We start from the raw sequence: 27,371 nt of genomic DNA on the forward strand, positions 1-27,371 counted from the left end.
TCAACGTATAGATTAGGTTCTTCTCAGATCAGAAAAAGATTCACAAAAATACTGAGGCAAATTGAATACTATATTGTTTACTTATGTGGTTACAGTGTGCATATTTCTATACAATTTCACATGGACTTCTACAGAATTTTGAGATGCATAAGCCACATTATTTCATTTGGCCAAATGATTAACAGTTCACCTGTAGCAGGAGTTTCATTATTTTCATTCTCTGATTCCTTGAATGACTGACTGTGGTTTGGTGGTCGTCTTTCATTCTGGGGTTCCAGTATATCTCTGTATTTTGAAACCATGAGCACAGATATAAAATACACAACAGCCAAAGCCAAAAACTGAGCCTGTTTACTGTCCTCCTGTAAAAAAAGGACACACACACAGATTTTTCCATTACAATTTCAGCAGCATGTTTATTTTTCTGTAAAGTATGCCCAGCACTACCATAAACAGACCAAGAGTAAGCTGATATGTCAACAATGGAAGAACAATATTCTCTAGTCAGAGTTTGTCTCACCTATAAAGCTAGGGAATGCAGCAACTGTATTCAGATGGCACTAATCCTTTCATTTTTCATTTATAAATATGACAACTCTAACTAAAGATTGTGTGTTTTGAATACATGCTTCGAATTAGTGCAGGGACTAGATCCCCTTTATTTATTTACAGGTGTTTCCTCTATTACGTTTCTTCAGATGCACCAAGATATTAACAGCATTTGCTGTGAAGTACAATCAGGCAAGCGTACTCACCAAAACTGTAAAAGCATTTCTAAACTATTATATATTAATGAAGGAAGTGGAAGAAATCCCAGAACCAATGTTAAGGTTTTATTTCATTATCAGATTGTTCAGATGGATGTACTGTACTATGTACAATTTAAACAAGAATTGGCAAATATGCATTTGCATTACAGCTGCAACTTTATGAAGAGATTTTAAGAAAATCTTAAAAACAAAACTTAATATGAATTATGCCAGGTACCTCCCCAGAGTACTCAGTCACTCCTAGTGAAACAGAGGAAAGAGCCACATTCCAGATCTGACTAGATGTTATGATTTAGCCTAAGCCTATCCCCTTTGGCTGTTAAAGGAAGAAAAGCTTTGTACACTTTGGGATCACAGGAGAACTGAATATTTGGATCCTCCACTGATCAATCAGTAAAAGCAAGTGTGTTTGGGGTTTTTTTCCCCTCATTTACATAAGGGCTCAGGCAGCATTCAAATTTTCCCTCTAAGCAGTTCAAGAAGGTAAGTTAAAACTATAAAGCTCATTTTATCATGCTTGTAGTGCCTATTGAAGCCCCACATTCCATGAAGAGTTCTTTATCAAGCTATACCGGGAGAAGTTTAAGAGAAGGTCTCTATTAAGAACTAGATAACATCAATGGATCCTATCTGTTACACTGAAAAAACAACCTATAATCCCCTTGATTCAACCCAAATCCTTAACTTTCAGAGAACAAGACAGAAACAGTAAGCTAATAACAGGTTAGCATCAGGCAAGCAGTATGAGACTGATGAAAGTCCCCTACAATGGTAAGGATTATAAAGAATTTTCTTGCTAGATGAATTTTTGCAAAACAGTTTCCAACTGTACTTAATAAAGTGAATTAGCAGTGATCCAGTGAATAAGCACCACCCCTTCCTTAATTTTTTTCTGCTATGTTTGTAGAATTCCTTGAAATAAAGTTCATATACTACTGAAAGTACTACTGGTGATGGTTAAGTGGAATCCATCTGAGTTACTCCTGTACTGGTTCAAATTGTGCCAATCACAATTCTGTGTGCTGAACAAAATGTAAGAAACTGCATGCAAATTGAACATAAAATATTTAGATGCAAGTATAAGCAGCTGAGATAAAAACTGTTCCAAAACAGATCTTTTAAAGTCTAATTTTTTTCCACAGCTCAACACAGTAGCCAAAAAGCAGAGTTATTGCATCATTTCATATTTGTTCGTGAAACAGAAAACCTAGTGGATTAGATACGCAAAAAAAGAAAAAAAAGCAGAGGTTGTGTGTGTATATTGGTTTTTTTAAAAGAAAAAATGACTACACAAAATTTGCTTGATTTTGAAGATTGCATCATTAAGATTATTTCAGTTGCCACCAGTATGGAAGATTCACTTCCTATTACTCTTTTGCACACTGACACTGAAGTAAGGGTTGAAAGAAGCTTGTTTCAATCAATAGTTGCTGTAAAGATAAAAACCAAAGATCCTTCACTATTCTGGATAGAACAAAAGTCACTATGTAAATCATTATACTTGCTAAATAGTCCAATTATTGTAAAATAAGTTCTGGTGTCCAAGCTTGTGGCCACCAATGACTCACAGGCATCATAGCTGCTGTATTCGCTTACAGAGATGGTTTTTTTAAGCAATCAATCTCAATTTCCTCAATATCAGCTATAAAGTTGCTGACACAGGGAAAAGATATTTTTAGTCAATTCAAGACTCAAAAGCATATGCATATTTACAGCACATGCACACAAATTGGTTCCTCTGAGGGGAAGTAAAGGAATTAGAGATGACCTCTAATTTTTAATTAGCTAGAAAGATACTCATTTTTCATAAAGTATACATAAACATCTTTATGATACATACTATACATAAACAGTTTGTCCATGTACACCATGTGAAAGTATGTATTTGTACTAAACACAACGTATTTCATATACAATAGGCAGAATTCCAAAGAATCAGCTCTTAGGAACACACTGAAGAGCCTGATTGGCAGGCAGCAATTTTAACCTCTCCCTCGTTCCAAACCCAAACACTACAACAGCTGCAGAGTATTACAAGTTCCTAATTGCTGCAAGCAGTGTTCATTTTTTGTAAATTCAATTTAGCCAAACTGCGTAACACATAGCAAGTGTTCAGCAAACAGATATACGCAGAAATCCAGCTATAAAGAAAACAACAGTATCTGTAACTTACTATATCTCTGAACACTACTGCTCGAAGTCGATTAATATCCATATCCTGCAGAAGTCTGTCATGGTCTCGTATTGGAGAAATGCCACCAGTCACAATGTCCACTGGACTCTATTTAAAAAAAAAAAAACCAAAACAACCAAACCAATTGTTTCAAATTCTGTTTTTAAAAGTATTCTACCAAGAATCATTAAGTGCGTACAATCACCCACTGTACATCATATTGTCATAACTAGAGCACAAAGATCAGATATGCATTTCTTATTTAAAGGAATTAAAAAAAAATCTGGCAAATTCTCATGACAGATTAATTTCACTGTGAGAGGTTAAATATCTAAATGTTAAATTCACATCTTGGAAAAACTACTTCAGGATTTCCAATGTTCATGCCCTTCAGCTCTATTAAAGTATCAGTAGTGCAGGTATAAATTTAAAAACTTATCCCGCCATACAGAGTAATAATTACTGGCTCTTGTGTTCCTGAATACGGTCTTATACTTACCTTTGCTGCAGACTTTCCTGTTCCTGTAAAGCCCTGCACTGTTTTTTGGTTCTTCACAATGTCTCCAATAGGCTTCATCCGTGCATGCTGCTGACACTCCAAGCAATTTCTTACTGCTACCGCACATACTTGAAGGGAGAAGAAACGTGAAGAATTACTCTGGGAAATAGTATTGTCTATATGCCTTACAGAGATGTGTAATACACTTCTGTCTATCACTTCAACTAAAAAGTTGAAGCACATCAGTAAAATGATATTTTGCTTCCATAAATTTTAAATAGTCACCAAACCAATGCTCAAAATTCTTTAATAATTTATAATTAATAATTAATACTAAACTATTAGAACATGTATGCTATATCTAATGGATACTTCAAAGTGAGTAAGTTAGCATCCTTCATTGAAAATTTACCATACATACAACCATGGCACGGGGAGAGTGAAGACAGCTAATTTCACAGACTAGCAAGGAAGAAAGACAAGTGATACACTAGTGAAACAAATGGCAACGTTTGCTTCACAATGCTCTGTTACTCTTGGACTAACGTTCTGAAGTTACACGATTTATTTTCTTAGCTTCACAATTATACCTGTTTCATCTTCTAACATTATTTTCAAAGGAGAAAAGAACTACCCCACCTCTATACCTGTTTGCATCCCATAAATCTTGTTCTACGTGTACAAAGTTTTGATTGCCTAGAAAGGGAGAGGATTGAGGCTCTGAGCTGCTCTGGCACTCATGCAAATTAAACTTTTCATTACAAAAAGTCTTACAGCATGCAATTAGCAGGAATACTCTCCTCCTGTATTAACTGAACCCAGTTATGATCTTGTATATTCTCATTTCCAGAAGAGCCATTACTTTTTTAGATAATGACCACTTTCAACCCAATTTGATACATACTATAATATTGGGTACAACTACTGCCCAATTTGAACCCTACTCTTTAGAAATTTACATCTCTAGTTTTCTTCATACTTTCATCTACTGACCTCACGATTTAAACCTCTTTTCTACGTATTGTAAAGGTTCATGTTGTTGTACAGAGTATAAGATTTCTTTTTCTTAAAGCTGCCACATTCTCAGTCTTGACTGTTTGGGGAACTTTGTCAAAAGAAATATCTTCATGGATAAAATGAAAATTTGCATCCACAACAGTCAGGCTACCAAACTTAAAAATTTATTTTACTTAAACTTTTTAAAGAGGAAAAGGACCCCATATATATGCATTGAAGAATACAGTAATAGTAAAATAGTAAAAGATCCCAATGCTTCTTTGAATAAATTTAATCTTGATTTAACAAAAAAGGAGAGGGGGGAAAAAAAAAAAGGTAACATTTCCTAACTATTTAGTAACAGCAAGCTCCTATGCTCCTTAAGTGTTTTTATTTGCTTACCCAGACGAAGACATTGTCGCAGAATTCCTCCAGATGACATATTTTTCTCAGACTCAATTTCAGTGAAACCAAGAGAGCTTGCAAAAATTAGCACATCCACAAGGCTGATTAATCTCTGGAGGAACGTTAAAGATGCTTCTACTGAAAGTCCTTGAGTTGGCTCAATATTCTCCAATTCATGCTACACAGAGAAAAATTGAAAGCAACATTTACTTCTTCACAAAGGTGATATTCCTACAACTTCAATGAAAAAGAAGTATCCTGGAAGACCATTTTCAGTCACATGCAAAAGTGGTAATTAGTCACATTCTAGTTACAATTATTAGTACTGGGATTTAATCCCATTCCAGACCACTGTGAGACAATGAAGCCAAGCAACTTCTTTTTATGTCTTCAGGCAAAGAGGGCAGGCACACAATTTATCTTAGGGAAAGCACAGAGGTAGCAAAGGGAGGAAAGAGATGCTTGTGGAAATATCCCACATGCATTCTTGTTTCCCAAAAGGACAGATATAATAGTTAATACACTGCATAAAGAAAGGCATCCTCCCACAAGAGACAAATTTTCAAATAAAAATGAAATTTCTTACAGTAGCAGACGTAGCAGCAGAAAGCAATGGCAATATACCACCACAAGCCATGATCATGTTGTCCATCACTTGAGAGATGAGATGAATTGTGTTGTGCACAAATATGACATTGTCACTGCTATTCACAAAGTCCATCACAGTTTTTGTAGAATGGCTGTCCAAAAAAACCATTCAGAATACAGGTTTATTTCTGTGGTATTTTAGCATCTTTATGCTTTCATAAAACTGAAACAAGAGAGTTAGCAATGGGGCAGCAAGTAACACATGACTGTAAGGGTCAACTGATGTACCTTAATCTAAACCTAAAACTACCTTTCCTTTCTGTTCTTAAACCTCTCCAGATCACACTTAGCTAAAAACATCAAGATATGTGTTAATCATCATTTGGATAAAGACACAGTGACTTTTGCTATAGCAAGTAATCATAGACCAGCCTATAATATATCAGGCAATACAATAGTTTCCTGGAAGTGTGAACTAGATCTTGAATCTTTGGAAAAATAAAGCAAATACTAAGGGCTTCTCAGAGAAATTAAAAATCAACAAAACACAAAAAATTAAATCCTGTTAAACATGGAAATAGATTTTCAAAACAGAACCTAAACTAAAAATACATTTTAGCTACATCCAATTATGTCTTGAGAGGTTAATTTAATCACATCCTAAAAATTAGTCAGACAAAAATTCACCGCAGTTTAAATCGGTTTTAATCACTTAAGTACTCTATTTCTTCATCCTTACATTCCTTTTTATCAGGTCAGTACAGCTATACAGTTCAATTTAAATTTGACATTCACTACTACAAGCTAGTAATAGACACCACTCTTATTTAAGTTATTAAATCTTAATGCAAAATTACCACGGTTTTCAAAGTTTCCTTTTTTTACTAAATTCAACTTAATGATTACATTCCAGATACCTGTTACAAGTTAATTTTTAAAGGCGTAGAACATCTCTGTTCATAGAACCCTATCAAAGCAGCAATATAGTGTGTGTAAATGCAGACATAATAAATACTATTTGGGATAGATTTTTTTTTCCTCCATATTCAGATACTAATAAAAGATGCAGGCCCTTACATACATTAGGAACATGAAAATCACGGTCCAATAAAAATCAACAGCAAGACTGCCATTGACTTAAATGTAGCCAGGATTTCAGTCAAAATATATGTGCAGGCCCTCAACCAAAACACATTTATGTCTGTGAAAAGCCTTAAAAAAAAAAATCTGAGACTATTTGTGTATAGGTCACAAAATAAGTAAAGCTATTGAATAATGAGTAAAATATCAGATGTGCAAAATTCAAAGTCAAAGAGCGACTCTGATGCAGTTTCAACAAAATCTCAAGTTAATTATAATTGAAATACCAGTCTAGATCATTCCATATAAAGCATAGAAATTTACCTTCTCCACATCTGTATATCTGTTTCTATGGAAAAGAGTAAGTCTGTGAGCAAGCGTTGATGCATCAGTGACCACTTAAACTCAGGAATACGGAACACAGTTGACCTAGAGTCTCTTCTCTGCCCATCTGATGAAGCAGCTAGCTCTTGTCCTGAAGAATCTTGCTGCCTTGAGGGCTGAATACACAGTTTGCAGACAAAAGAAACCCCACACTCTAGTTATTAGTTTCCATGGAATACACTGAAATGCATTTAAGAGACTTGAGATTTTAGATATTCAACAAGTTTAGACTGTGTACCATGTTACAAATAAAGCTAAAACTATTACACAAATGCTATTTAATAGATATACCAAACCTACAAACTAGTCTACAGCTGCACTACCACACCTGTCAGTCCAGGCATACACAAGAAGCAACCCAACCTTACCACAGGGGGAGTATATGTTGCTGTAGACAGTGGTTTTCCTCCTTTAAGGAAGAATGGTGCAGAATGAAGAGCATCCATTAGCAGGTATCTCTGCAGAAGGGAAGTACTGAGATACATGACTATTTAACCATGAAAAGCTGAGTTAGAAACTAGAGACTAGAGGAGTGGAGCACTGCGGCATGCAACAGAAACCCAGTTTTAAATGACACTTGCACAAACGAGGTAGGCTGACGTGATGGAGTGACAATCATATCAAATTTTATAGTTTCAAATATATATATATATATATATCACGTACCTGCAGAGTAACTAGTGTAAAAAATATTTTCACAAGTTCCATCAGGATATCAAAGAAACTTAAATGTTATTTTTTCCTGCACAAGCAATGTTTGCTTCTCAATAATTACGAGTTGAGATTATAGGAGACCAGATTGTAAAGAGTAAAAGGAAGGTTGAGTAAAGAAGCAGAAGAAATTGTAAATAAAATCCTCTCAGAATATATGTTTCTTTCAATTCTTCAAACTTAAGAAGTATCAACACAGACAAAGTGTCCATCTAGCCAAATACTCAGTCTCCATCAGCATCCGTAAGTGCATGTACAAAGAATAAAACCTTAGAGACTTCTCAGTACACAAATTAGTAAGAATTATGCCTATTTTAATCAGGGGTTGAAAGTATTCTTTAGATAACTCACAAAATCCACACACATTAAAATCCCCAAAATGTGTATAGGCACACTTTTTCAAAAATCTCACAAAATAAGAACTTCCTTTTATTTTTAAGCTAGACAGATGAAGGATAGGTAGAATTTACCTCAGGTATGGATCTAGGGGGCAGAGGTGCTTCTAGACATGTGTTAGCTTTCAGTTCCAGTCTTTCTGTATCTGATGCAACACTAGAAACATCAAGCTTGGCGATTCTTTTCTCAGAGGCTCCAGCAGGCTCTGGCACATGTGCATTTGCATTTTCTTCAGCTGTTTTGCTTTCACTAAAAAGAATCTTTTCTTCCTCCAGCTTCTTCTTCCCTTTCAAATCCGGTTGAGTTGCTACTTCTTGAACTGCGGAACTCACTGTCTCTGCTAAAGAAGTCAGTTCTTGTTTTTTCTCATCCACACCTTCAGTATCTTCAGATTTTAAAAGCACAGATTCACGTTGCTTCTCTATTGCTTTTTCCTGCTTTGTCACTTTGTTTTCATTAGAGCTACGTTCCTTGTTCAATTCTGCATACTCTTCTGAAGGTAAAGGCATACTACTTTCCTCTTTTAAATCAACAAAGTCATCCTCATCTTCCATATCTACTGTTGATTTTTCCAGTCTTTCTGGACTTTCAGGAGTTTCTCGTTCCAAAGTAGTTTGCATTGCTAAAGAAGCAGCAGTGACAGCTACTGTTTCTTCCTCAAGCTCATCAGCTTTGCTCAAAGAATCTTCAATTGCTTCAGCTATTCCAGTACTAATTTCTGAAACACTGGTCTTTATTGTTTCCGGTTCTGGAGAAAATTCTGCACAAGGCACTGCTTTTAAATCCTGTGTAGTCTCCCCGTCTTCCCCCTCTAACTCCTCCCTATGATTAGACACTGAATGAGTTTGTTGGTCACCATCCGATGAGGTATTTGTCTCTTTTTTTTCAGTACTGCACTCAATATCATCAATAACGCAGGAAGGAGCAGTAGCATCTTCTTTTAACTCCAAACATTGTTGCTTTCTCTTGATTTCAGCTTCTTTGCTAACTCCAGAGATTGTTCTAATTGGAGCTGAAGCCCGTATTCCACTCCCTTCACCTCCTTTCCCTTGGTACTCCCTGTACATTTGAGAAAGACTCTCTTTGTGCATTTCAAAAGTTACCTAGAAGAACAGAATTGAAAGTACATTAAAAATTATACATTAATGACTGTTTTATCTGAAAAAAAAAACCTAAAATAATTTCTCAAATCACAAAGTTATACTACAAATTTATATTGGATACTGTTCTCATGATACAAAATAATTTCACATTGGAGATCACTTCAACTGAGAGCAAGTCTTTCTTAAGTGTACCTGTTATTCCTGGCCAAAAGAAAGAAAAGAAAAAAAAAAAAGTAACACCAAAGTAAAAAAAATCCTAGACTGATCCTAAGGATAGGAAATTAAGTGTTTACTAGAAGTACTCAGTTTTAAAGACTACTTCTAGTAAAAGAAGTGAAAATGTTTAAAGTTTAATACTTACAGTTAACACTTGCATTGTTTCCTAGGTTAATTACAGTGATCTGTAATTAGAGTTATCTGTGCTACTTGCATTCAGGTAATTGTATAGGATACAGATAAAAATGCGACAGCATAACATCCAGAGAGTTACTGAATTTGAGATAGCTGACAATCTCAATTTTTTTGTAAGGGGGGACACTGTGACAAGTAGCAGGAACACTTACTATAGTTGAGCTTTCACATCATTTTAGCACCTTGAGCATGCTCAACAATCCACAAAGATAAATAAACTTTCGAGAAGTTTACATTAAAAAGAAAAAAATCTCACAAAGTCAGAGCAGAGAGAAGCATGTAACAAAGCTAAAACCCTGGGGATCTCCAAATGATACCTAAAATTCTTCAGAGGACTTTTCCTCTGGTGAATGCTATTTACCAAGTCTAAAAGGCACATGAGAACAGCTACACAATCCGATTAAAGCGAGAAGATCTTCCTATGGATGAGCTGAAAAAAATTATTGTTGTTTTTAGATATATATAAAAATTCCAGATAGAAAAATTCTTTATATACATACTGATAAAACTAATTTGCCCAAAAAAATAGCTGTGTGTTGAAAGAAAATCTTACTAGACTAACTGAAGTTTTTATTATGCTGTCATTCAATTTAGTTTATCCATACCTTTCTATTTAGGGTTTAGATTTATCTTCTACAACAGAAGTGTTTGTTATCTGTAAGCTTAGTTCTCAAAATTTTCCCAACATATAGGCTGCAGCTGAGGGTTTTATTTTTTTTAAACCATTTTCCTTATCACAAACATCTTCCATAGACAAAGCAGAGCAGTACATTTTACTAAACATATGAATACATATTTTCTTATTCTCTTACATACTAAACTCATTCATTTGGATCTCATCTAAAAATTCCACATACATGGTAGTCAAAGTGACGATTAGTCAGTAGGAATATTTTCTCTTAGGATGATACATGTAAGTCAAAAACTAACTTGACAGGTTAAAAAGGTACTAGAAATTATAGTTAACAAATCAGGAGGAGCAAAGAAAGAACAAAGGTAAAAAGGAATATTCTTGGCAGGTTGTGTTGTCAACATTATCTTTTTAACATATTATTTTCTCCATCAATCAAATATAAATTAAAGTATTGTAGGAACAGTGTACTATTCTAACATGACCTGAAGCATGTTATTTGTTCAAGTTGATTTAATTGAAACTTGAGCCTCTAGCAATAGAAATGGGATATCTTCCTCCTCCTGTTTAAAAAAAAGTCTTCCTATACTAGTTTTAAACCAGTTATGTATAAACAAAAAACCATGAATGATTACAAATAACTGAAAGTTCATCCATCTGTCACAATGGATCTATAAAATATTTGACTATAGGTTATTGCTAAAGTGGGGGGGCGGGGGGGGCGCACGGCACATTATTATTTTAGAAATACTTCCTTCCAGAACTGTATCACAGTCAGGTTGTCAAAAGCAACCCAAAATATATCATGCTAATAAGCTCTCCCTTGCACTTTTATTTGTTTTTTTTTCAAAAACATGATTAGGCAAAGCTGCTACTTTTGGTCAAATCATTACTTTTGTGAAGAAGAAATCTTGACAGCTTGACCTTATGTCCAGCTAGCTTTCCCTCTTCTCTCTCTCCCTGTTGCTTCCTCCATTTCCAAAACTACTAAAAAGTTTTATTCCAACAAGTACTAGAGAGACATTCAACAAATAAAAATACCGTTGGTTTATTTCAGCAAAACTTACCGTATGTACTTCCCAGAAAGTACACGAACCCCACAGTAGGTATAGCATGTTACCTACACAATGCAAGTATAGCTGTAACAAATCTGTGGTAACATAGCTACCTTTATCCATTTCTGTCCTCAGTATCAGACTTGTTATTGCAACATTCATTTTAAAAAATACATGGGAAAAATGACTCCTCAAAAGTATTTGCAGGCTTTAGCTACACTGCATACTTACTCTTTTAACACTGTTAAGCTACATCCAAGTATGAGACCTGGATTCTACTCTGGTTATGCAGTGCTTCCAAGACTTTGAACAAGTCTCAGGTCTAGCCTCAAAATCTTATTTCACTAGTTTCCTTGAACAAAGGCAAAGCAATACAAAGATGAAGATAAGAACGGCACTGCTGCGGCCATTTCTCCCCAGTACAAATGGGGATAGGCATGATGATGCTAAGATGATCACAAGATAGTGGCTGGAAGGACCTGTTACAAAACATGATTTCCTTCAGTGCTCAAACTTGAGTGCAATGGAGAGTAGTACATGACTCTCAGAATCTGTTCAATAACAGCAACAATTCAATCTTAATGGAACTAATCATAGAGATATTTTGCAGGGCTGGCAGTTACTAAATCCACCTTGCAAAAAGAGCACATTCACAGTGTTGCAAGAGTTTCATCAAGCAACACTTGATGCTTACACCAGTCCTTACAAAACACAACAAGCTTTAACAGCAATATAAAGTTCTAAGTTCTGGCAGCCCTATCTAAGCAAGTGCTTTGATAAATTACCAACCTGGTTAAAGTAAATTGCAAGCATCAAAGAATATAACTTTAAACATGTTCTAAAAGCATATCATCAGTTCTGTTACAGCTGCCTTCCCCTAGCACTTCAAGGAATCACTGAGGTGAAGGCCAGAAAGTAACATCAGATCATCTAGGTCAGCCCTCAATTTTAAGCCACTTTCCTACACTTAAGCCCAGTAACATGGATTGGATGACAGCATCCAGAAAGTGGTCCAGCCTTGGTTTTAGAAATCAAGAGATGAAATGTCCCCTGGATCATTTGTTCAAATCTACTCTATCATCTTAAAAAAAAAAAAAAAAAAAAAAGTATCATTCTTCATTTTGAAAGTCTAGATTCAATTCAATTTCTAGTCACTAATTATGTCTGTATTTCCAAGTTATTAAAAATACCTTGATGAGGAAGAAATACCATGTTTTCAAAGGTGTTTTTTTTCTTTAACATATTATAACATTGTTTTTAAAAGCCCAAAAGATGGAGAAGTAACAGGACCATCTAAAAAGAATGAGCTTTCATTCTGAAGGACTAGAATCCTTCCTGTGACCCCCTTCTGTAACCTTTCCAGTGTTTCAAAAAATTTTTAATACTGTGAACATCCACATTTTCATGCATCATTCCAGTCTAAGTCTCACTAAACTTATATGCAGGAGTAAAAGCAACCTACCTCATAGCTTCCCACTTTCCACTCCATGAACACATTCTACAGTGCTGGCAACTACTTCTGGAGAAATGGCCATTTAGTCTCAGTTTGTATAACCTGTGAAGTACTGTCTTTCTGTAATGCTGATTTTTTCCTAGTGTGCTACCAAGCCAATCCCATTTATAAAAAAAGCTGATTGCAGCTTCAGATTTTCTCTTACCAACCAAATTGATCATCTTGTTAACAGCATTAAATCAACCTTCCTTGAAAATAAGTCAAAATCCGCTGTCCGTAAGCCCAGGGTTGTGAGCTTGATTTTGCTCTCCTCCCTCCCCTTAGGATCCTGAACTCCACAATCTCATGGTCACTGCAGCCAAGGCTGCCTTTGACCTTCTCATTCCCAACAAGCCCCTTGTTGTTGGTAAGTATGAGGGTCCAGCAAAACACCTCTCCTCATTGGATCCTCTATCACTTGGAAGAGGAAGAAATTGTCAATGAACTCAAGGAACCTCCTGGATTGCTTATGTCCTGCTGTGTTGTCCCTCCAGCATACATCAGGCCCATGAGGGCCAGGGCCTGCGAACATGCAGCTGCTCCTATCTATCTGTACAGGACCTCATCTGCTTGTTCCTCCTGGTCAGGCAGCCTTTAGCAGATGCCCACTATCATAGAATCATAGAATCATTTCTGTTGGAAAAGACCTTCAAGATCATTGAGTCTAACCATCAACAATGCCCACTAAACCATGTTCTGAAGTGCCTTGTCTACGCGCTTTTTCAATACCTCCAGGGACTGCGACTCAACCACTTCCCTAGGCGGCCCGTTCCAATGTCTGACAACCCCTTCAGTAAAGAAATTTTTTCTAATATCCAATCTAAACTTCCCCTGCTGCAACTTGAGGCCATCTCCTCTCATCCTATCTCCAGCCACCTGACAGAAGAGACCAGCACCCACCTCACTACAACCTCCTTTCAGGCAGTTGTAGAGAGCGATAAGGTCTCCCCTCAGCCTCCTTTTCTCCAGACTAAACAGCCCCAGCTCCCTCAGCCGCTCCTCGTAAGACTTGTGCTCCAGGCCCCTCACCAGCTTGGTTGCCCTTCTCTGGACACGCTCCAGCGCCTCAATGTCTTTCCTGTAGTGAGGGGCCCAAAACTAACACAGTACTTGAGGTGAGGCCTTACCAGTGATGAGTACAGGGGGACGATCACCTCCCTGCTCCTGCTGGCCACACTATTTCTGATACAGACCAGGATGCCGTTGGCCTTCTTGGCCACCTGGGCACACTGCTGGCTCATATTCAGCCGGCTGTCGACCAGCACCCCCAGGTCCTTTTCTGCCAGGCAGCTTTCCAGCCACTCTTCCCCAAGCCTGTAGCGCTGCATGGGGTTGTTGTGACCCAAGAGCAGGACCTGGCACTTGGCCTTGTTGAACCTCATACAATTGGCCTCGGCCCATCGATCCAGCCTGTCCAGATCTCTCTGTAGAGCCTTCCTACCCTGAAGCAGATCAACCCTGCCTCCCAACTTGGTGTCGTCTGCAAACTTGCGGAGGGTGCACTCGATCCCCTCACCCAGATCACTGATAAAGATATTAAACAGAACTGGCCCCAACACCGAGCCTTGGGGAACACCACTTGTGACCCGCCGCCAACTGGATTTAACTCCATAAATATAATGTCACTTTTACCTGTCCTCTCTTTAATCCTAATCCAGAGACTCTCAGTTGGCTCCTTATTCATCCCCAGGCAGAGTTCCATGCTCTCCAACTGTTCTCTCACATAAAGGGCAACCCTATTCCTCATCTTCCCAGTCTGTATTTCCTTAAGAGCTGATATCCCTTCATTGTATCACTCCAGTCACGGAAGCCATCCCACCACATCTCTGTGATCCTAACAAGATCCTTATGTGCATGTCATACTTCATATTACATTACTGAAAGCTACAAATTTTCTGGCCCCTCATTAGCAACTTCACTGACTCATTAACAAAAGTGCCACAGCCAAGATTTCAGTTAATTCTTAATAGCTTAAGTTCTTATTGCCTTGCCAACAATGGAATCCCCCTGCCTTCAAGCTCTTTCCTTCACATCATAACTTCTCATTTAAACTTCTCATTTAATTTTAAAGACACTAAAATTTCAGTGCTGGAATAAAACTTCATCTAGATCTAAGACCGTCTATTTTTTATAATCCAAACAATCACAAAACCAAATTCTATCTAAAAACTAGCCACTGTTTCAGCAAAGCCCCTCCCCCCCCATTTATTAGCAATATATACTTATCTTATTCATTCATTATTCAAACTCTTCCCATGCTGCTTTCTGTCTTTTGTCTCTTCGGAGAGTTTCCTGTTACATGCTTTGGTTTTTCCTAATAACCTATATGTGCTACCTTGAAGTCAGATAGGCACCATAGGTATTTGCATTAATTTTGAATGTTATCATGTGAATCTTGAATTACAAACTGAGCAGTTTTGGTTTTCCAACTAAGACTGTTGAAAGTTACAAGCATGAGTTCTACTGACTGCATAGGTTAGAGACGCAAACAATTTTGCAACAAGTTGATCTTTGCCCGGCTATGGTCAACAGTTAAAATGACAATGTATGCTAAAGGGATGTAATATAATTTCACAATCAGTCTCATCTGAAATAGGGAATAGACAGTGGTTTGGAAGCCATTACATAGCAACACAGTGTCAATACAGACAAAGATGGGCAATGTGAACTTATGGGCAAATAAATCCAAGCACAATCGGATGAGAATCCACATTGATTTAAGAACAATGCAAGAAACTGCAAGGAGACAGAGACTGGTAAAGAAAATCAGACAGTACAGAACCACAGGAGAACATCACTCACAAAAAAAACCCAAAAAATCCACTTAAAAAGGATAGCAATTTCTACTTCTACCATAAATATCAGAAAGAATTCATGTCACTTAATACATTAACAGTATTTAACACATTAAATACTGTCCTTTAAATAATATTCAAATTAAAATAGCAATGCACAAAATTACACAGACTACCTAAACCAGTATTTTTCAAACATGCATTTAGAGTTTGGGGTTTTCTTATTTATATAAAAAAGAAAACAAATTTAAGAAATACTGCTTTGTAAACTCCAACTTTTCAACAAGCCTGTATAAACAGTTCTGCTCACTATATTAATTTGTAATTTGGTTTGACAGGAAACCAAGAAATAGTGGTACTACGATGGAGGGACTGGACAATTCTTCCGCCACATGTCTGTTGCATGACATGGCATTTATGAAGCACACAAGGTTCACAAAGCCAAACAATACACCCTACAAAGAAAATACCCAAGGTTAACATAAGCAGTATCAACAAAAATGCAAAAGGAAGTAGAAATTATGATTAATAAATACAAGTAGACAGAGACAGTATATAGAGGTATTAAAGATTAAACATTAAGATCTGCAGCATGCAACAATTTACAAGACAACTGTTCGCTTGAGGAACCTTAAATGTACTTAACTCAAGTCATTTTTTATTTTCCTTAAGGCATTTGCAACTGTAAAGCTGATAATACAAAATTAATTACTAGAAATTGTTCTAAATTAGTGAGCTAAAAGGCCAATCATTAATCTTCACCATCATTTGATGGTTAATCCATAGCCGTTTGCAATGCTTGGAATGCATCTCTACGCACTACTAGTTAAAGACACTTGTGAGCTAATAACTGCAACATTTGCCTCTGCCATTAATTTTAACTTAATTTGACATCCAACATTTACTAATTGCCAAGGAGAAAAATTAGCATACAGCAATGAAAAAGGTTAAGATGATTGACATTTGCATTAAAGAACATAGGGAAAATATTTAACTATACGTTAAGATTTTGTCCTTTTTTTTCATTATCAGGTGGGCAATTTTGTAGGGAGAAGAAGGGAATGTCTGCCAGACAGGTCAGACAATTATATAGTACTGCTGTTTCCTTATAAAGTCTGCTCAGTGCAAACTAGCTCCTGTGCTGCTGACACCATCAATAAACTCTTCATAATTCCAGAAAGTGTTACAACTTTTAAAATCTTAACAAGGACTTTATTGACCTGTTTTTCCACTTCTCCAGCTACACTAACTGTTCAAAAGTAGAAACTAATTTCCAAACAAACAGGTCTGTTTAGAGGAGAGGCACCAATATCTGAAGATATCAAACCTAATTTTCAATTCAGTGAAGTGAAAGATACAAAGGCACTGTGTGCACCATACACTGACTTACAGTCTGTAATCCACAGACCTGAGGAATCTCTGGGTTATTTCTGAGTGGTTCACAGAAGAAAGCTAAGAAAAGCAAATTAACATGTATTATGCAGGACACTGCATATGAGAAGTTTCTATTCTTGAAGGAGTTTAAGCTTCCACCAAAAAAGCATTCAATGACACAGAAGGCGGGGTGGGGTAAAAACAAACAAACAAACAAAAAACCCCAACAAACAACACTGTACCAAGACATTTTCATGTTTCTGCATAATGTATTTTCATCTAAGTAGCAATACTTTTGCCCTTTTTCTCCTCAGCTTAAGGAAATATCTATGCATGCAAATAATTTCTAGAATAAGAAAGCAAGTACTAGTCAAGTAGTCAATATAATTTGTAAAAGTCTTTGCTTATTTGAGAGACAATTTTAGATCTGTTGGCAGCATTTTATTTTCAAATCAAGTCAAGATATAGCTTACTGTTACATCACCATGCAATAATAAATTGAAACAGTATACCAAACATGTATTTGCTCATTTTCAATAATGCAACTATTGCTTTTAATTTGTTTAAATTGCAAGACATGAGCACATTATCCTCTCAAGGTATATATCTCCTCTCTATGTCAATCCCTGCCACCATTTCCACAGTTCAGTAGACTGTCAAATTCTGCCTTGTGCACATTTGATATTTAGTTATTAACACAAATATGTTGTAACTATATTCAGTGTTTACCACTCTGCATTGTCATAATACCCAGCTATAGGTCTTATGCACTTCTCTCTTTGGCCACCCTTTTCCAATGTCCCCATGTGTTGTTGGCAGCCCTATAGCAGAGGCTCCACATCCATCATTTCAACTCATGGCCCAGAGGCCCAGTTCAGTCCCCACAGCCACAACCTGAACACATGTAGCAGCAAGTATGGAGGAGGTTTGCCTCAAACTCTGCAGGAACAGCAAAGGAGGCCACTAACAATTCTTTAGGCTGCAGACACAGGTCCCATATGCTAATTGTTTTTATACCAAGTTGTACAGATGAGAATCCATTCTCTCTTCAGGTCATCTTTGCTTCGGAAGACTCTCTCATAGCTGTTTGCTTCTTTATGCATCAGTTCTTTCCACTGCAAAAGTTTCCCCATTTCTTCTTTTTGAGACCTCTGTCACTTCTCAACCAGTAGCAAATCTCTATTGCGCTTTTCTTTAAAGGCTTCTGCACAGCTTCCTCTACCCAGCTGATCCTGTTCCTTCCTGCTTCATTAATTCTCAGTTTACCTTGCTCACTCTATTCCTATCCCCTATTTTACAGTTTTCTTCCAGTTTGAATTAGTAAAATTTCAGCATCCTGCAGCTTTATTCACGACATTCCACTCACTCAAACTGAGTGAATGAGATGGGGGAGCTCCCCATTAACCATATATAACTGCAGTGTAAGAGCCCATCAGTGGTACAGATCCCTCCTCCTGACTATTCTGCCTGCTGAATAAAGAAAATACTTTCTTCTCCTCAGAGGCACTGATTAGGAAAAGCCTTCCTAGACATCTACTACAAAAGAAGCTGTAACAAGGCAACGCCTAGAAAAGGTGAAGAATTGTGTCATAACCACATATTTTGGAGGATACACAGCTTTAAAGGAGGCTGCACATTCTAGTCTCCAAGTTCCTTCTGCTCTCCATAAGTCAGGTGACCCCCAAGAACAATTTCTATCTTGAATAAGCAATAATTTTTTATAAATAACTGTTTATACCATAAGAATGAACCCCATATTTAAGCATTTCAAGTCTGCTACTTAATTTGCATCTCCCCCAGCTTTGCTTCATTGACATATTGGGCATCGCACAATTGAAAACCAAAAACCTGCAGTAGTTCAATGACCCTCTTGGCTAGCTATCTCTGCTTCCCCTCAAGACAATGCAGACACACCTTTCAGAGGACTGAAGAACATCTGAAGCCTTCAAAATGCCCTAGAGCTCAAAATGCCTGCACATACCACTGTGAGAGACCCTACCTTCTTCAAGATACGGAGAAAAAATGAAGACAAAAGTGTCCTCAATAACCCATGAATGCCAATGGGATCTGGACTCAAGAGATCCTGATGGTCTGTTACTTTCTAAAACTATTGAGCCATGTTCACTTCTCTGCAAATTAGTTTTTAAATTGCCATCATATATTAACTCCTCCACTACCTAATCTTTGCTGCTTTTGCTGGTTTTCCCTCATCTGACAGTGATGAAAATCAGGCAAACATAACACGTGTAAATGCTGTGCACACTTTTTTTTTCTCCTGTATTAAATGAGCAGGGCACCAAAGAACATACAAATTTACTTGACACTCACCAATGTTTACTACAACTGTACTTCCTTAGACTGAAACTAACAATTATTTAGAAATACATTGTATGTTAAAGTCACAGTACTAAAACGTTTCAAGATTATACTTCTTCCCATTCAGAGCAGTGAACAAAATTTTTCTACTTATACAGCAATTTCCACTTATACAGCAATTTCCACTTATACAGCAATAAAACTGTACCTTATACATACTAACATTTCTGAGTCTTAGTCAATCAAAATTTCTTGAGCTACTAAAAGAAAAATAAAAATTCAGAATTTACCCAACTATCTTCTTTAACTGAATCACATGGTAACATGAACAACTTTTAAGTAATAAAATATATTTAAGGGCCTGAAATAAGTAAATGTTAGTTCTTCCCAGTAGTTTAAAACATTCAGTTAATTAAGGACTGCATTATACTGTGTAAATCATTATATTCTTTTAAAACTTGGGGAAGCTGAAAGGTCAAAAAGGCACGTTGTCCACCATTCTTTACTTGTTTCCTATTATTAACCCAAAAATCATCAGTCCTTTTTACAAAGTAACATGGCTAGACAGATAAATCTAAGGCCTAGCCAGCATGGTTACAATGTTTAAGAAACAGAAATTCTTAGATGCTTTCATAAATTCAGCACTGGTCAGTTAGAAAGAACAAACTGAAGTTGTGATTTAATTTTTTCATTAACATTTTTATTGAACTAGAAGCCACAGATTAAACATCTTTGTATACACTGTGTTAATATTTGGAAACCATCAAAAAATATAATATGGAAATGAGCAAAATACATGAGTAATACTAAGAAATTTGGCTTTAAAAAGGTTACACACACCTTCTAAATTCTGAGTGCAAGGAAACCAATGCAGTGCAATTATGCTAGAAAAGCCGTTGCTGCTTATAAAACGTTGTGCAGCTGTTGGAGGAGAGGGTTACAGTGACAAACAGCTTCCCTGCTACAAAGGTGGCAGGAAATCTATCAAACTGGACAATAAAATTGCAATTGAGTTTCTTTGGCTTTTTATAGCAGCTGCATGTATCTTGATGTGTAGCTCTGCAAAACCTATCCAATTCTGTAACACTAGTCCTTTATGTACTAGTTCTTTATCATAGAATGGTGTTATAAATTAGTGGCAGGAATGGCGCAAAGGGTTGTAAAAAGGAAAAATAAACAGTAACCCAATACAATTAGAGATGAAATAACAAAAACACAAATTGGTTATTCTCTTAGCAATGTTAAGGAAATATTTTTGTTCCCATAATTCCCACATTACTTTGAAAGCATGCTAGAAATCAAAAACATCTGAGAGGCACTTAGCATCGAACAATTTGCCCACTGAATTATGTCTACGCTGTTATGTGTGAATCTATATGATTCTCAATATTGGTATAACAGGATACAAAGCTATTCAAAATAAGTATAATTAGAAGGATTAATAATCCATTATCATTAGATATTAATATCAGTTTATAAGGACATTCTCAAGTGATTAGTAAGGTTTTACCAGAAAGAGCTTTTTTTGTGATTTATCCTAATTTATACTCATGCAATTAAAAGATAGTTATGAAACATCATCTAGCTTTATATTGCTAGTTGCATAAATTGCATGTATTATTTATTAGAAAGTTCAAATGGCAAATGCATAATAAAGGTGAAAAAAAATCCAATTTTAAAATCCTTGATTATTGCATCATCATTCATATCACTATTGTTAAGTTAGTTTCTGGGTGCTTTTGTTGTTTAATCATTTTCATTTCAGCTTCTGAACTGGATAATATTAGCACCAATGTCCAAACAAACTGAACTCCTTTATGATTCCTTCAAAATTACAACACCACTCTGCTGCTAGCTCTGCCCACACCCACACAGCTCTAACCTTGCCATTGTTCAACTTCCTCAGAAGTAGGTTGGAAGAACAAACAGTCCTTACATATTGACCAGAAAACCAACAAAGCTAGACTTGGGAAAACTGAAACAGGAACTTACTCCTACAACCAAAGATACCTCACTAAGCCAGCATGCCAGGAACCAAAAATGAGAAACACAGAGTGAAGCACGCCATTTTCTCATTCACTATGGTATTGCACAAAAACATACAGCCTTTGAGGGAAAAAAAAAAACCCAAAACAAAACAAAAAAAACCCCAACCAAACAGAAGTAACATTATCTGTACCTCATTTTTTTTGGTATTTTCCAAAACTGTGGGCTTTTTCTTAACATTTGGCTGTGGCATCACAATAAAATCTTGTTTTTTCCTCTATGAACTCTAGACCATTGATTAACCACATCAAGTCACCAAAGATAATGACCAAAAATCCATATAATATTTTGACATAGAAGCTATTTAAATGAGATTCCTGACATTACATTATCTTACAAAAAGAGTCTAAGAGTAGAACTACAGCTATAAGATAATGTGCTAGTTACTTTTTAAATTCAATATACCAAAGCTCTGTATAACAGAGGTAGAAAGGTGGTCTTCCTTCACTCACCTCTCCATCTTTCCCCAGGGGCAGTTCCCCAGCAATTCCTAGCAATCACACAAATGCTTTAAATTATGCCAGTTTCTAAAAAAGCAGATTAGGGATATTTACTCTGGCTACAGCTTGCCATTGTAAAGTCTACTCCACCCACACCCTCTGCATCTTGGGGCAAAGAGAGGAAACAGGTTTTTTGAAGACTGCAGAGCTGACACAAAAGAAGATTAAGAATATTTCAACAACTAAAATGCGATCTCTGTAAGGGTTAAAATTTGGCCCTTGATTCTTTGCACCTGGATTCCATTTAGCTAAGTGACTATTTAATGATATTATTTCACACACTTTTATTATATAGATTTCTACATTTGTCTCCCCATAGCCCAATAACCCACAACCAAGCTATGAATGCAATAAATAAACAGAGCTGCAAAATAACAGTATTCTTGCTGTCTGCAGAGACTCTTTTTTTTGAGAAAAAATTCATACAATATCAAGGACCTCAGAAATGTTAACAATTCATTAGAATTATAAAGTGATCTTTAGGATTCATAGATGTCCATTTCGCACCATTAAGTTGCACACATTAAGAAATATGTAATTTATAATTTAATTAATCTTAAGTAAATATTTCTGATAAACCTGAATAATTATGAGGCCCACACTGGCCTCACTCCTTTGTTCAGAATAAGGCAGGAAAGTTATCTTTTATACTACTGTGCCTTGTTCGAAGATCCACTAATAACTTCTATGATATAATTCTGATTGTAACAACAACAAAAAAATCAGACAGAAGAATAATGAAGGGTAATAGTCTCATTCATACTGCAAGGATTTGCGTTCTCACCCTGTATTCCATGACAGCTTAATAACTGAAGCATCTGTCTTAACTTTGATTTCTTTGCTTTTTACTGGTTTGTTTTACAGCCTTTTGATGTTACTAAAAGGTATTTTTGTTTATGAATAGATATGGTGCGCCACCTTGTGTTCGTGCCACTATCAAAAAGCGAAACCAGCACTAAATTTTTTCAGAAATGCTCCTGAAATTTGATTATCTTGTTATATTGAAAATGGCACATATTTTCAAAAATATCAGAATTTGAGCAACAACAACAAAAAGGTTTGTATTGAAGCAACAAAATTAACATTTAATTGTCAAATATTTGAAAGTTATGCCCAGTAACATATAGAAACACTGGGCTTTTATTTAACTACAGACCTCCACTTCAAGACCATCTCACTGTACGATACAGCGCTTTAGGGCTCTAAATGTAATCACACAGCGTAACTAAGTTTCCCAACTATTTCAAACACTCACCTTTGAATGTGTGATCGACAGTGTATCCACCCAAACACGCCAGCCACCCCACTCATATTTGATTGCATGGTAGAGCAAAATTCGGAATATGGTATACACCATCTCAGTTATCTTCTGTTCCTCAGAAGTCTTCGGATTAAAACAGCAAAGGGAAAGCATCCACTCCTGCCAGACGGAGCACTGCAACAAACTCCTGCAAAATACACATAAGCTATTTAATCAAATTTCAAAATATATCTTAGAAATATACATCAGCTAAGTCAGGAATTCAATATGTTTAAAACAATTGCTATGTGCAAGCATCTCTAATTTTACATATTGAAGACTATAGTCTAGAGTTTGTTGAACAGCAATGAAGCTGTATCTGCTTAACGAGTCTAATTTACTAGGAGACCTTGTTACTTATTTTGTATACATGTGCATATAGCAAGCTATCTTACCTCCTATTTTCTCTGCTGTTATTAAAAAGTTTAATCATATCTGAGAGAAAGGCTCGCCGAACCTCCAGAGTTTCTGGACACTGTGGAGAATTACGCAGCAGGATTGCAATAACCTTCAAAATCTCTGTAAAACAGTTCATGAGCAACAAAATATGAGTACTAAGCACAGCATAAAATACAGGACATCTTCCAATATTGTTTGTACACGAAAAGTGAAGCTACGTAATAAAGTTTTGTACTGAGAAAAAGCACATCTCTATTTGAGTAGAAGGTTTAACTAATAAAAATCCATTCTTCCAAGACTTTCCAAACCTGGTCACCATCAGGGGGATTTGCAGGCCTATACAGCTGAAGAAAATTGAATTTTTTTGAATTGTCAGGTTTAAGCAACACAAATGTTACTGCATGACAAATGACAAGCTATCAGAATCTTTTTCTAAGGAAGTTCACATAATACAATGCATCTGTTATAAAATCGATATATGAGAAAAACACATAGATTTTGCTCTAACTTAATAATATTGCACTTTTGAAGAATGTGAACAATTTCCAATTATACTTAACAATTTTTGTTACCAAAAAAAAAGTTTGAGAAAGGGGACAAAACCTTCCCAATATAAAATTTCATTTCTTATGACCATAATGTTTTCTATGTTTTTAGGAGACAGTCAAAATTCTGGGTACATTCCACTTTTTGAAGCAGTGGAGCAGTCACTGTTCTTGTTATTTAAAAAAAAAAGGTTAACTTTGTAAATAAATTAGGGTGCAATTTGAACACAGTCACTGTGATAGTTTCAGTTCACCTTGCACAATTTCTCTAAAATGAGAAATTCCTTATTTGATATTAGCACTGATCTTAAAAAGGTACTCTAGAAGTCACTCTTCCTACTAGACCTAGATAATTCCAGACTCATACCTCACACTACAAATAATCTGTATTAACCACAGCAGTGACTGCCAACTTCAAAAATCATAAGAGAAAGTAACAGAAATCTCCTCACATCTCTTGCTTTATACAGATTTACCAGAAGGCAAATGGCATACTGCAACCAGATTTCTTTCCTCTGTATCTGCTTTGCTTTGCTTTCTCTTCCCTCACTTTCCACATGACGTGAACCCACAACTATGACCTACATTTAATGACAAAGCAGCTATGAAAGTGAAAAATCCATTATTTCTCCAGAAAAAATGAACTCCCAAAGCTGTAAGTCCATTATATACAGAACACGTTAATAAAGCATATAATTCAAGAAAGGAGATCAGTATTTTCTCTTAGTTCAAAAGACATCTAAAGTTTCATATCAAGATATTTCCCATAAAGTAAGCTAACAAAAACAGTGAGCAGATACATTTCTCCTATTTTCCATGTAGTGTTGTCATACTGAATGTGATTTAAGCTGAAGGCTGTTTCCATATTTCAGATAATTTAATCTGACATCACTAAATAATGCAATCAGAATTTTGCTGGAACCTTAACATGTATTAAATCAAAGTATCCTGTGTGTGCAAGTCTTGAAAAACCATTTCAGAACAAGACTGCACAGCCAAAAAAGGTGAGTTATGAACTACATACACATTTAGACACATAAAACATCTTTCAAAAAGCTATAGAGACATACTTTCTAAATAACTCCAAATAAATGCACATTATCTTTCCTTTTGTATGAAACACAATGTAAAACTGAGATCAGAATTAAGACTGGTGGATGTAATTAATAAGCTTTCTCATGGTTTTTTTAGAGCAGACTTTTCTTAACAGTAGCACTTAGAAATGTATATCATCCTTACGAGGATTTTGTATCTTCACTGTTGAATCTGGGTCAGGACGTTGTTTATGTATCACTTGAGTGCAAATCTGTTCAGTCAGAATCTAGCAAGAAAGAAGAAGATGCCATATCAATGTTCACAAAGACAGCTTACTGAAAAATAGTTGGATACATTCCTCATACAGCACCATCATTACTTCACCATGGTTCTAAAAATCATCCAAAAAACCCACTTGTTGCCTTTCTTCATAATTTATTTCATCCTGTTCCTAAAATTTTACTCTAAACATTTTTTATTGGTTTTTTTTGCTTTCTCTTAAGCGCACACTGTTACTTTAAATACACTGGAAGAGAAACCTAACAAATTTAACCAAAACAATCATCATAAGGAAAGATCATTGCTATAATAAAATTCCACATATATATGAGTGTCTGCTTGAGACATTCAGGTTACTCGTTATCTAGAATTGCTCATAATGAGCATAACCAAGTTAAGGGGGCAGGGGGGGAATCTCAAGTAGCGAGCTCTGGAAAAAAAAACAAACAACAAAAAAAACCCACCAGCACTCAGCTGCATCACGCTAAGGTTTAATGTCATCTGGAACATATCAGCACAAATATGTAAGCAATTTTCTAACAATGTCTTACAACTAATTAGGAAGATTAGATCCTAAATACAGTATATTACTACCTCAAATAGGACATTATATGTGGTCATGGTGATTAAGCTTGTCTGAAGCATCAGCCTTTCAGCCAACAAAGAGAACAATCCATGTCCAAGCATGACTTCAGCTTTTCTCCTAAAATAGTAAGAAATATAAAATAAACTTATGTATTCAACTTGCTGGAGGGGAGCTTAAAAAGTGTGCCCTAAGAAACATGGAATCATTGGAAACATCTTTTTCTTTTTTGTTCCTTAAGTCTTTCACTTTTGGTTAAGGAAAAGGGCAAGGATTCAAATTCTGAAAGGACAAGTCATTCCCTGAAGACAGACAGAAGACAGCTAACTTTCTTCCATAAATGCGGTTCACTCACCCATGGGCCCAAAAAGCTGAAACACACCCTTAGGGATTTCTTGATAAACACTAAGGAAAGGGCATCTTTGTCCTCGTTTCACTCAAAATACAACCATGGACAGCGATCTCAATAGTTATCTACTACTGTAGTCAACTTGAGACGTATTAAATCTAGTTCTCAGTAAGTAACACAGGTTTCAATCTCATCAGTCTAATTCTTACTACGTATTTCAGTGGAATTATGGAAAAAGACCACTTTAAAAAGCAGGCAGCTATACTGCAAGTAAGTATTAAATGAACTTGGTAAGGAAGTGATAATGCCTGGACACTAGTTGCCAATAACAAGTAATTCCACCACATCAGAAATATATTAATGACAAACAAATTGAAGAATAGTAGCTCCTATTCAGTGAAGCACATTTAGTGATTAACCTCCAATATAGCTTTTTTGACTTTACATACAAACATGTGTGTATATATACACCCTAAATAATATACACACAAACTAATACATGGCATGTATGTGTCACAACCTACCTTTTTTCCTTCTTTTTGGGGAGGGGTTTGTCTTAAGACCTAAACCAGTACTTACTTTGGAGCGAGATGCTTTAAGAAATACCCCATCACTTTTAGAGCTTGCACCCTGATGCCTTCACTTTGTGATGCTAAAAGCTTGTAGACAACCCTAAGTGGAGAAAACATAAGGCTTCCTAAAATAGTTGAAATACATAACAATTTTTGGCATGACAAATTAACTGCAGTAGACTGCAAATAAATTCGTATCTGAGCCTAATTTAAAAGAATTACTATTAATAAGACTACAAAAAACAGCATGACATTTCTGTTAATGGCACAATAGTTTGTGATTTCACATTTTAATTTCATTAGAGATTTTTAATCAAATTTAAGTACCTCCCAAATATCAATACATAAAACATGCTGTGAAAGGCTGCTGCAATTCCTATATTGAGAACTGTCTTAATCTGGTATTTTATCCAGAAAACTAAGCAAGCAATTGTTTTCATATTAAATGTGGCTGGATAGGAATAACCATGTATGGAGGGGAATTTATTTCTAGCACTGATATTTGACATCTGTGCGCCCTGTTGTTCCCACAGGTGGGATAGAGGAAGACACCAAGTCAGGAGGCATTCTTCTCATTTCACCTT

The 27,371-nt window shown here is 36.0% G+C and overlaps 1 protein-coding gene across 1 annotated transcript in view; it reads right to left on the reverse strand.

Moving 5' to 3' along the window:
* The window catches only part of LRBA (LPS-responsive vesicle trafficking, beach and anchor containing), a 431,397-nt gene that overhangs the window by 332,763 nt on the left and 71,263 nt on the right, over positions 1 to 27,371 (reverse strand). The window contains exons 17-29 of the mRNA XM_010576372.1: positions 26,795 to 26,887; positions 25,878 to 25,986; positions 25,209 to 25,290; positions 23,421 to 23,544; positions 22,981 to 23,173; positions 8,335 to 9,105; positions 7,264 to 7,353; positions 6,836 to 7,011; positions 5,430 to 5,583; positions 4,841 to 5,021; positions 3,443 to 3,570; positions 2,944 to 3,051; positions 191 to 362 (exon numbers count right to left, since the gene is read on the reverse strand). Coding sequence (XP_010574674.1) covers positions 191 to 362; positions 2,944 to 3,051; positions 3,443 to 3,570; positions 4,841 to 5,021; positions 5,430 to 5,583; positions 6,836 to 7,011; positions 7,264 to 7,353; positions 8,335 to 9,105; positions 22,981 to 23,173; positions 23,421 to 23,544; positions 25,209 to 25,290; positions 25,878 to 25,986; positions 26,795 to 26,887 — 2,381 coding nt within the window. The remainder of the gene's footprint in view (positions 1 to 190; positions 363 to 2,943; positions 3,052 to 3,442; positions 3,571 to 4,840; positions 5,022 to 5,429; positions 5,584 to 6,835; positions 7,012 to 7,263; positions 7,354 to 8,334; positions 9,106 to 22,980; positions 23,174 to 23,420; positions 23,545 to 25,208; positions 25,291 to 25,877; positions 25,987 to 26,794; positions 26,888 to 27,371) is intronic.

This window comes from Haliaeetus leucocephalus, unplaced genomic scaffold (genome assembly GCF_000737465.1).
Source record: "Haliaeetus leucocephalus isolate CR32 unplaced genomic scaffold, Haliaeetus_leucocephalus-4.0 Scaffold21, whole genome shotgun sequence".
Lineage (NCBI taxonomy): Eukaryota > Metazoa > Chordata > Aves > Accipitriformes > Accipitridae > Haliaeetus > Haliaeetus leucocephalus.